At 38.9% G+C, this 12,233-nt stretch overlaps 1 protein-coding gene across 1 annotated transcript in view; it reads left to right on the top strand.

The window, feature by feature from the left end:
• TTLL6 (tubulin tyrosine ligase like 6) overlaps positions 1–11,956 on the top strand; it is a 26,321-nt gene extending 14,365 nt beyond the window's left edge. The window contains exons 11-12 of the mRNA XM_028499843.1: positions 10,841–11,210; positions 11,688–11,956. Coding sequence (XP_028355644.1) covers positions 10,841–11,210; positions 11,688–11,956 — 639 coding nt within the window. The remainder of the gene's footprint in view (positions 1–10,840; positions 11,211–11,687) is intronic.
• Positions 11,957–12,233: the final 277 nt, after the last annotated feature.

Here is a 12,233-nt window from a genome sequence, read left to right on the forward strand (position 1 = left end):
TTGCGGAGCACAGGCTCCGGACGCGCAGGCTCGGCGGCCATGGCTCACGGGCCCAGCTGCTCCAGGGCATGTGGGATCTTCCCGGACGGGGGCACGAACACGCGTCCCCTGCATCGGCAGGCGGACTCTCAACCACTGCGCCACCAGGGAAGCCCCTAACCCCAATCCACTATGAGCTTATTTTAACTTGAGATCTGCAAAGATCCTATTTCCAAATAAGGTCACATTCTGAGGCTGTGGGTGTACATGAATTTTGGGGGGGATATTGTTGAACCCAGTCCACGACCTAAACAGTGTTTTTCAAACTCCATTGTTGTACGGGCACCTTTTGAAGGAAAGAAAGCTCTTTTAGATTCCAATTGTAAACTTAAGTTATTTGTATAAATATATACAAGCATAAAACCAGATATAAAACCTTTGCACCTATATAGCTCTTATGCAACTGCAAAGCAAAACAAGTAGCACCAATAAAATTTGCATAAAATATTAATTTAATATGACAGTTGATTTTCTATTTTTCTAGAAACTAAGTTGCCACATGAATGTAGTACCAACAATGCTAACACAGGTTCTTTTGTGTTCATCATACTTAGGCCCACCAAGAGCTATGTGATGGCTCTACTATAACTACTGGAAAATCTTCCGCGTTGTTGGGTCTTTGCTTGGTCCAAGTGCAGTGTAGAGTAGTGCAATGTTTTTCAAATTTCTAACCATAGCCCATAGTAGAAATTCATTTTATTTCATAGTCCGTCACATACACACACATACAATCGGAGAAGAGTTTCTAAAACAGTGCTTAGCCACACTGCATATAGTGACTCATTCTGTTCTTTTAAAAATACCCATTACATGGGCTTCCCTGGTGGCACAGTGGTTGAGAGTCTGCCTGCCGGTCCAGGGGACACGGGTTCGAGCCCTGGTCTGGGAAGATTCCACATGCCGTGGAGCAACTGGGCCCGTGAGCCACAGCTGCTGAGCCTGCACGTCTGGAGCCTGTGCTCTGCAACAAGAGAGGCTGCGACAGTGAGAGGGCCGCGCACCGTGATGAAGAGTGGCCCCCGCTCGCTGCAACTAGAGAAAGCCCTCGCACAGAAACGAAGACCCAACACAGCCAATCAATCAATCAATCAATCAACAGAAATGCTGTAGAATTATTTAAGAAAATAACACCCGTTACAGTCCACTAAATTAATTTCCTGACCTACTGGTAGGTTTGCAACCGTGGTTTGATAAACACCTTTATGAGAGTATGCTTTGGAGTTTCATCACATTGGATTTGGCAATGATTTCTTGGATATGACACCAACCCCACAGGCAACAGAAGCAAAAGTAGATAAGTGGGACTATGTCAGACTTAAACAGTCAACAAAATGAAAAGGCAACCTGTGGAATGGGAGAAAACATTTGCAAACCATATATCTGATAAGGGGTTAATATCCAGAATATATGAAGAACTCTTAACAATTCACAATGACAACAACAACAAAACAACCCGATTAAAAAATGGGTAGGGGCTTCCCTGGTGGCGCAGTGGTTGAGAGTCCGCCTGCCGATGCAGGGGACACGGGTTCGTGCCCCGGTCCGGGAAGATCCCACATGCGGCGGAGCGGCTGGGCCCGTGAGCCATGGCCGCTGAGCCTGCGCGTCCAGAGCCTGTGCTCGGCAACGGGAGAGGCCACAACAGTGAGAGGCCCGCGTACTGCAAAAAAAAAAAAAAAAAAAAATAGGTAGAGGCTTAAATAGACATTTCTCCAAAGTGAAATCAGCCAGTCACGAAAAGACAAATACTGCATGATTCCACCTATATGAGGTATCTAGAGTAGTCACACTCTTAGAAACAAAAGGTAGAAGGGTGGTTGCCAGGGGCTGTGGAGAGGCAGAAACAAAATGGTGTTTAATGGGTATAAGTTTCAGTTTTGCAAGTTAAAAAGGTTCTAGAGATGTGTTGCACAACAGTGTGCATATAATTAACACTACTATACTGTACACTTAAAAATGGTTATGATGGTAAGTTTTACATTATGTGGGTTTATGTGAGCCACAACTACTGAAGCCTGCGTGCCTAGGGCCTGTGCTCCGCAACAAGAGAAGCCACCGCAAGGAGAAGCTCACACACCTCAACGAAGAGTAGCCCCCGCTCGCCACAACTAGGGAAAGCCCGCGTGCAGCAACGAAGACCCAACGCAGCCAAAAATAAATAAAATTTTAAAATAATAATAATGAGTAAAGAGTATACTTTGGGGAATCTGGCTGCCACTGTTTAGATCCTGGGGTCTCCTTTTATTATATACATGACTCCCACCTAGTCACTGTAATCTCCCTAAGCCTCAGTTTCCCCATCTAAAAAATGGTGTTTTCATAATAGTACCTACCAGTGGATCATTGTGAGGATTAAATGAAAGGATCCACGAAAGTGGATCCACGGGTGGTGTTTATCACACAGGAGTCAGTACGCATTAGCTAATATTTTAATATAACTACTTCTTAAGACTGCCCTTGTTCTTTTTGCATTAACCTAAGGCTTAAAGCAGTACTACTTAACACTAAAGAGATTTAAAAAATAAGGCAGCTAACAATAATTCATTATTTTTTTTTCTTTTTTGGATTTCATGTTGATTTAATCAAAATCATTGGTTCAGGATGTTGTATCATACTTGGTTCATTCAAAGCCTTTGACTGTTTTGTTTATTTACTTGTCCCTTTATCCCTATGCTCACCTCCCATTCATCTATCCACCATCTTTTGTTAGTTTGTTTCCTTGTAAAGAAGGGATTTCTAAATTTTTTTGTAATTTTTATTTAAAAAAATTTTTGGTCACTCTGTGTGGCATGCAGGATCTTAGTTCCCCGAGCAGGGAATCTAACCCATGCCCCCTGCAGTGGAAGCATGGAGTCTTAACCACTGGACCGCCAGGGAAGTCCCAAGAAGGGATTTTTTAAAATACACGCATTTAAAATCTGTTTAAATGTGATTGGGTTATTTATTTCATTCTATGTCCTATTTTTTTTCTTACTGAGCCCCACTTTTTCTTTTTTTAAGATTAAAGTTACATGCATTCAAATGCTAAAATCTTAACTGTACAATTCTGACAAATAAATACACCTGTGTAATCCATATCCCTATAACAATATAGAACTTTCTGATATTTCCCCAAAGTTCCCTCCTGCCCATTCCTAGGCAATTGCCCTCCTGCTCCCTGCATCCCTCCCCAAGGCATCCACTATCCTGATTCTGACTTTTTCCATCTTAGAGTAGTTTTGCCTGTTCTAGAATTTTGTGCAAATGGAATAATATAGTATATATTCTTTTGAGTCTGACTTCTTTAGTTCAGTATTATATCTGTGAGATTCATTCATGTTGTTGGGTATATCAGTTGTTTGTTCTTCTTTATTGCTGAATTGTGTTCCATTGTACAAATACACTGTAGGTTTTTTTTATCATTCTCCTGTTGATGGACATTTGGGTTGTTCCCAGTTTTTATTCTTTTATTGCTATTGTGATTAAAGCTCTTATGAACGTTCCTGGACAAGTCTTTTTGCGGACATAGTTTTCATTTCTCTTGGATAATTACCTAGAAGAAGGATTACTAGGTCAAAGGGTAGATCTATGTATAACTTTATAAGAAACTCCAAAGTCTTTATTTAAAGTGATTGTATCTTTTGTACATTTCAGCCAACAATGAATGAAAGTACCAATTGCTCCACATTTGTCAACATTTGGTGCTATCTGTCTTTTAAATTTTAGCCCCTCTAATGGCTATGTTGTGATTTCTTATTGCGGTTTTAATTTGCATTTCTCTGATGATTAAGCATGTCAAGCACTTTGTCAAATGCTTAATGGTCATTCTTGTATGTTTCTTTATGGAGAGTCTGTTCAAGTTTTTGCCTTCCTCCCTTTTAAGAAATGGGATTATTTATGTTTTTACTATTGTGTTGTAGGAATGATTTATATAGTCTGGAAACTTGCCTATTCTTTTTCTTGATAGTGTTTTTTGATTAGTGAAAAAACTTAATTTTTTTTTTTTTTTTTTTGCGGTATGCGGGCCTCTCGCTGCTGTGGCCTCTCCCGTTGCGGAGCACAGGCTCCGGATGCGCAGGCTCAGCGGCCACGGCTCACGGGCCCAGACGCTCCGTGGCATGTGGGATCTTCCCGGACCGGGGCACGAACTCGTGTCCCCTGCATCGGCAGGCGGACTCTCAACCACTGCGCCACCAGGGAAGCCCGAAAAAACTTAATTTTGATGAAGCTTATCAATTTTTCTTTTATGGTTTTTGCTTTCTGTGTCCTATATAAGAAATTTTCATGCACTCTCAGGTCACAAAGATATTCTCCTAGGTTTTTTCTAAAAGCTTTATAGCTTTAGCTTTGTGTATAGTTCCATGATCCGTTTCAAATTAACTTTTGAGTGTGCTAGGTGATGGGCACTAGGTTTTTTTCCCCATATGCACATCTAGTTACTACACTATTTATTGAAAGACTTTCTTTTCTCACTGAATTGCTTGGGTGCCTTATAAATTCTAGTAAGGATTTTTGTTGTTGATTCTGTAGGATTTTCATCAAACAAGTATGTCATCTTCAAATAAAGATGGTTTTTACTTCCTTCTTTCCAATCTTTATGCCTTTTATTTCTTTTTCTTACCTTATTGCCTGGCTGGGATTTCTAGTACAGTGTTGAACAGGAGTGGAGAGAACAGATATCCTTGCCCTGTTTCCAGTCTTAAAGGGGAAACATTCCAGTCTTTTATCGTTAAGTATGGTGTTAGCTGTAGGGTTTTTGTAGATATTCTTTACTAGGTTGAAGATGTTCACTTCTATTCCTAGTTTGCTGAGAATTGTTTTTAATCATGAATGGATGTTGAATTTTGTCAAGTGCTTTTTTGGTATCAGTTGATAGTATCATATAGTTTTTCTACTTTAGACTGTTAATATGGTAGATTACACTGATTATTATTATTATATATATTTTGGGGGGCCACATCTCACAACGTGCAGGATCTTAGTTCCTGGACCGGGGATCAAACCCATGTCCCGTGCAGTGAAAGTGCAGAGGAGTGCCAGGGAAGTCCCATCATTGATTAATTTTTGAGCCAGTCTTACATTCCTGGAATAAACCCCACTTAGCCATGATGTATTGTTCTTTTTCTGCATTGCTGGATTCAACTTGCTAATGTTTTGTTGAGGATTTTTATGTCTGTGTTCATAAGAGATGTTAGTTTATAGGGGTGTTTTTTCTTCTTTTACTTTTTTTTTTTTTTGGTCTGTTAGCTCCATAAAATACATTGGGAAGTGTTCCCTCCTCTTCTGTTTTCTGGAAGAGATTGTGTAGAATTATCATTATTTCTTATTTAAATATTCGGTTAGAGTTCTCCAGTAAAATTATCTTGGCCTGGAGATTTCTTTTCTGGAATATTTTAAACTACAATTCAATTTCTTTAATGTTATGTATTTTATTTTGAGTGAGTTTTGGTGGTTTGTGGTTTTTAAGGTATCAGTTCAATTTATCTAAGTTGTTGGATTTATATGTGAAGAGTTGTTTATTGTAGTTCCCTATTATCCTTGGAATGTCTGCAGAGTTTGTAGTGATACCCTCTCTTTCATTCCTGATATGGGTAATTTGTTTGTTCTTTCACTCTCTTTTTTTTCTTGGTAAGTGTTGCTAGGAGTTTATCAGTTAATTCTTTTAGAAGAACTGGGTTTTTGTTTCATTTTTTTTCTATTATTTTCCAGTTTTTTATTTCACTGATTTCTGCCCTTATTAATACTTATGTTCTGCTTGCTTTGGATTATTTTTCTTTTCTTTTTTCTAATTTCTTACGGGGGAAGCTTAGAATGTTGATTAAGACCTTCTTCCCTAATAAAAACATTTAATGCTATAAATTTCTAAGAACAACTTTAGCTAGGTACCACAAATTTTGATATGTTTTCATTTTCATTTAGTCTAAAATATTTTATAATTTCACTTGAGATTTTCTTTATGACCCATGGGTTATTTAGAAATGTAGGGGTTTTTTTAATTTAAAAAATTTTATTTTTATTGAAGTATAGTTGCTGTACAATATTATATAAATTACAGGTATACAGTATAGTGATTCACAGTTTTTAAAGGTTATACTCCATTTATTGTTATTGTAAAATATTGGCTATATTCCCCATGTTGTGCAATATATCCTTGTATCTTATTTTGTACCTAATAGTTTGTATTTCTTAATCCCCTACCCCTATATTGCCCCTCACCCCTTCCCTCTCCCCACTGGTAGCCACTAGTTTATTCTCTATATCTGTGAATCTGCTTCTTTTTTTTTTTTATATCCACTAGTTTGTTGTATTTTTTAGAGTCTACATATAAGTGATATCGTACAGTATTTGTCTTTCTCTGTCTGACTTATTTCACTTAGCCGAATGTCCTCTAAGTCCCTCCATGTTACTGCAAATGGCAAAATTTCATTTTTTTTATAGCTAAGTAATATTCCATTGTAAATATAGACCACATCTTCTTTATCCATTCGTCTGTTGATGGATACTTAGGTTGCTTCCATATCTTGGCAATTGCGAAATGTGTTGTTTAATTTTCAGTTGTTGGGAGATTTTCCTGGTGTTTTTCTGTTACTGATTTCTACTTTAATTCCATATCGTCAGAGAACATACTTTATATGATTTCAGTTCTTTTAAATTCGTTAAAGTTTGTGTTATGACTCAGAATATGGTCTTTTTTTTTTTTTTGCGGTACGCGGGCCTCTCCCTGTTGTGGCCTCTCCCGTTGCGGAGCACAGGCTCCGGATGCACAGGCTCAGCGGCCATGGCTCACGGGCCCAGCCGCTCCGCGGCATGCGGGATCCTCCCGGACCAGGGCACGAACCCGCGTCCCCTGCATCGGCAGGCGGACTCTCAACCACTGCGCCACCAGGGAAGCCCCAGAATATGGTCTCTTTTGGAGAATGTTTCACGTGCACTTCAAAAGAATGTCCATTTTTGCTGCTGTTGGGTAGTGAGTCAATTAGATCTATTTGGTTGCTGATGTTGTTCAGTTCTTCTATATTCTTATTAATTTCTGTACACTAGTTCTGTTAATCACTGAGTTCTATTAATTACCGAAATCCACCTCAGGATTTCATCATGGACATGGGGGTACAGAGAGCGGAGAAAAGAAAAGAAGAAAAAAAGGTCTTTGAGCCACAACTATAGGGCTTCTCATAGAGCTTTCTCTGTCTACTCCCCAGTAGCCACTTTTGAGTTTTGAATTGCCTTGAGTTCAGGTCAGAGGATACTGGAGGAAAAACAGTAGACTCACTGCTCTCTTGCTGTCACTTTAAATTCTCATCTTCCTCAATCTGCCTGCTACTGTTTACTTTTCAGAATTGTCGGATAGCTACTCTATGCATGCATTCTGTGCAGGTTTTATAGGAACAGTCAGTGGGAGAGACAGATGCAGTATGCTTAATCCATCTCAGCTAGAACCAAGACTACTGTCCCTTCTCATTGTTTTAAATTTCCTTATCCCTTTGATGTCTGCATGATCCGTAGTGATAGCCCCTCTTTCATGGATGATAAAAGCAATTTCTATTTCCTCTTTTTTTTATCTTGATCTTACTATGGGCTTATCCATTTTATTAAGTAAAGAACCAGCTTTAAGCTTTGTTAATTTTCTCTATGGTTTATTTTCTATTTCATTGCTTTCCAGTATTATCTTTATTATTTCCTTTTTTTTCTACTAGCTTTTAGTTTAATTCGATCACCATTTTCCAGCCTTTTAAAGTAGAAAGTTAGATTATTTATTGTAAGCCTTTCTTCCTTTCTAATATGTGTTTAGCACTATAAATATCCCTGTAAACACTAGTTTATCTGCATCCCACAAATTTTGATATGTTGCATTTTTATTATCATTGTTTGAAATATTTCCTAATTTCCTTGTGATTTCATTTTTGTTCCATGGGTGATCTAGAAGTATATTGTTTAATTTTTTAATATTTAGGGATTTTCTAGGTATCTTATGGTTATTAATTTCTAATTTAATTCTTTTGCGATTAGTAGAAATGCTTTGTTAAAATTTATCAAGACATTTTACGGCCCAGCAAATGATTTATCTTGATGAATGTTTCATGTGCACTTGAAAAGAATGTGTGTTCTACAGTTGCTGAGTATAGTGTCCTATGAATCAATTAGATCACTCTGGTTGACAGCATCACTTAGATTTTCCATATCTAGACTGATTTGGTTTCTACTTTTTATATCAGTTGCTGAGAGATGGATGTTAAAACCTCAACCCCAATTGTGGATTTGTTTATTTCTACCTTTTGTTCTGTCAGTTTTTGTTTCATATGTTTTGAAGCTCTTTTATTAGGTACACATTTATAATTATTTTGTCTTTTTGATGTAGTGACCCTTTTATCATCACGAAATGATAAAATCTTCTTTATCCTAGGTAATACTCCTTGTCCTAGAATTTATTTTGTTTGGTATTAATATAACCACTCCAGCTGGTTATGGTTAGTGTTTGCATGGTATATCTTTTTTAAAAAATTCTTTTAATTTCAACTCACTTTTCTCATTATATTTAAAGGATTTCTCTTATACACAGACATAAGTTGGTCTTGCTTTCTTATCCATTGTGACAACATCTGCCTTATAATTGGAGTGTTTACTCCATTTTCATTTAATGTAGTTATTAATACGATTTAGGGCTGAAATTCCATTTGTTTTCTATACATATCTTTTCTGTTTCTGCTTTTTCCCCGTGTTCCTCCTTTTCTGCCTTCTTTTGGATTAATCAAAAAGTGAGTATTTGTTAGTTTTAATTTCTCCGTCATCTTTTTAGTTATAACTTTTTGCCTTTTTGGGGGGGTGTTATTCTATGGATTGCAATATTCATCTTCAGCTTGTCAGAATCTACTTAGAGGTAACGTTGTACTTTATTTTAAATATGGGAAACTTATTCTCTCTTTTGTACTAACATACATTACTAGTATTTATTGTAGTGCACATCTGTATACTAATGATGAATTTTCTGTTTTTGTTTATCTGAAAATGTCTTTATTTAAAAGCCTTCATTTTGAAGGAGATTTTTGTTGGACCTAGAATTCTGGGTTAACATTATTCTTGAAGCACTTTAAAAATGCTGTTCCAGTTCTTCTGATATTCTTCTTCTTTTTCTTTTTTAATGATAAATTAACTGTATTCATATCATTGTCCCATGTATGTAATGTGTCATTTTTCTCTGGCTGCTCTCTTTATCTCTGAATTTCAGCAATTTGAAATGCAATATGATGTAGTTTTATTTGTATTTATCCTATTTAGGATTCTTGAGCTTATTGGTTTTGTAAATTGATGTCTTCCACCAAATTTGAGAAGTTTCTCTCCATTATTTCTTCAGATATCTTTCCTGCCTTATTTTGTTCCTCTCTGTTGTATTTTCTGTCTCTATCAGGACTCTAGGTAGCTCATATAAATAGAGTCATACAATATTTGTACTTCTGTGTCTGGTTTATTTCACTTAGCGTAAAGTGTTCAAAGTTCATTTATGTTGTAGCGTGTATCAGAATTTCCTTCCTTTTTAAGGCTAAATAATATTCCATTTTGTGGATACACATTTTTTTAATCCATTCATTTGTTGGTGGACATTTGGGTTGTGTCCACTTTTGGCTATTGTGAATAATGTTGCTGGGAACCTTGGTGTACTTGTTTAAAAGGAGCAATCTAATAACTTATTTAGCATATATAGCTAGGAGCAGAATTGCTGGGTCACAGGGTATTTGCAATCTTATCTAACCAAGTATTTCTAGATGGTTCACCAGAATGGCTGGACCAGCCTACATTCTCATCAGCAGTGCGTGAGACACCCCCGCTTCCCACCAATACTGATATCCAGCTTTCTAATTTTTGCCAGTCTAATAGCTGTGAAATAATACCTATTTCTCTGATTACCGGTCTCCAGGGTTTAAAATCTATCTCATGTTTAGAAAACCATAATTCAAAAAGAGTCATGTACCAAAATGTTCATTGCAGCTCTATTTATAATAGCCAGGACATGGAAGCAACCTAAGTGTCCATCAACAGATGAATGCATAAAGAAGATGTGGCACATATTTACAATGGAATATTACTCAGCCATAAAAAGAAATGAAATTGAGTTATTTGTAGTGAGGTGGATGGACCTAGAGTCTGTCATACAGGGTGAAGTAAGTCAGAAAGAGAAAAACAAATACCGTATGCTAACACATATATATGGAATCTAAGAAAAAAAAAAAGGTCATGAAGAACCTAGGGGTAAGATGGGAATAAAGACACAGACCTACTAGAGAATGGACTTGAGGATATGGGGAGGGGGAAGGGTAAGCTGTGACGAAGTGAGAGAGTGGAATGGACATATATGCACTACCAAACGTAAATAGATACCTAGTGGGAAGAGCCGCATAGCACAGGGAGATCAGCTCGGTGGTTTGTGACCACCTAGAGGGGTGGGATAGGGAGGGTGGGAGGGAGGGAGATGCAAGAGGGAAGAGATATGGGAACATATGTATATGTGTAACTGATTCACTTTGTTATAAAGCAGAAACTAACACACCATTGTAAAGCAATTATGCTCCAATAAAGATGTTAAAAAAATAAATAAATAAATAAATAAAATCTATCTCATGTTTAAAGACCTCCAGAGGAAGCTCTGTGGACACTCCCCACCATCTTCTGCACTAGTGTTTAACCAGTTCATGGTTCAGAAACTGTTCTAACCAAAACCTTTCTTGCTGCTTATGAACTCAGCTCTTCATCTGTTTGTTTTAATTAAAAATGGCATAGGAGGGAGCCCTTTGCTTTCCACAATCTCATTTTGGACCATTTTCTTTTTCAGCCTCTAACCTCAGTAGAAACCTTCCCAGAATCCACCACCCAGGTCTCAGACACCACCCAGTCTCTGCTAGGGGTGACCATGGGAACCAGCTCTGAGTGCAGTAGCTCAGAGATGGACAGGAGAGCCTCCTTTAAATGCAAGCAGCAGCAGATGCCTTGGCACCTCATCCAGGAAAAATTATCAAACAATTCTCTGCCTACAAAATCCCAGAGCTTCTCAAGGAGTCTGAACCCAAGCTGGACTTTGCTAAAGAATGGCCTGAAGAAGCAGCATCCCGTGTCAGAGCTGTTCGCCAAGGTTCCACTGAGGGGGAAGCTGTCCTTGTTCCCAGCTCACTACAACTCAGAGCTGGTGCTGAGTGACAAATCACGTGAGTGCCAGTGTGCAGGGATGTGCGAAGAGCTTAGGGGATGGAGAAACCAACAGAACCTGTCCTAATCTTGGGGAATGCCCCATCTGAGGGGGACTGTAGTCCTTGCCTTCAGGGAGACCCCGGTCTGATGGTGGAGACATAGTTTTTGTTCTTAGGGAGTCTCTAGTCTTATTGGGAAAGCAAAAAAATGATAAAAGTAGAGCTATGTCTAAGTACCCTCTTCAATCTTTTCTGTTCTCATTCAGATGAGGCCCACTCAGCTGAGCCTGTACAAGTTGGGGGTGTTAAGTTTGAAAAAAAACAGAACAAAACAGGGAAGAGAAACTGTTTGGAGGAAAGGCACAGTGGCTGATTCTGATTCAGCAGCTTCCGCCAGTTTTCAGTGGGAGACCCTAGTGGGAGGTGGCCTTCGCCAGGAATTCGTGCTGAGTCCAGCAGCACAGACTGATGAGGCCAATGCCTTTGCCTTTCCAGAAAACCCCTCCCTGCCCCGGGAGTGCTACTGCTGCAGCCGAAGCTCTGGCGAGATGAGGCAGCTGGATGTGCCCTCCCTCCTCCTCTTGCAGAATTCTCACAGCCATGCTGTTTCCCTGAATGACCTGCTGGTGGTTGCCACTGCAGCCCGACTGGATCCGAGGCCTGGCAGAAGCCATACCAGTGCTGTGCGAGACCGGTGTATACAGGATCAGGAGGCATACAGCCACTGCCTGACCTCTGGCCAAAGAGGATGTGAGAGGAACTAGGTAGGTCCATCCATATTCCCTTCATGTGTCTGGTGCATTGGCAGGCACTATACATATACTTCTAGAACGTTGGGTAGGTAGGTGGACTGATGGATTCATCAATACATACAGGTAAGTAGACAATTAAGACTTAACCTCAGTCAAAATGTGACCCCCTTGCAATGAGTATTTCTGCTATGACTGATCCGGCCCCACTGCTTTAGGTACACTTAGCCTTGTCTTCCACTCATGGCTGAAATTGAGACAGTCGCTAAATGCCGGTCCCGTAAGTAGAACC

The sequence above is a fragment of the Physeter macrocephalus genome, chromosome 14, assembly GCF_002837175.3.
Source record: "Physeter macrocephalus isolate SW-GA chromosome 14, ASM283717v5, whole genome shotgun sequence".
Classification (NCBI taxonomy): domain Eukaryota; kingdom Metazoa; phylum Chordata; class Mammalia; order Artiodactyla; family Physeteridae; genus Physeter; species Physeter macrocephalus.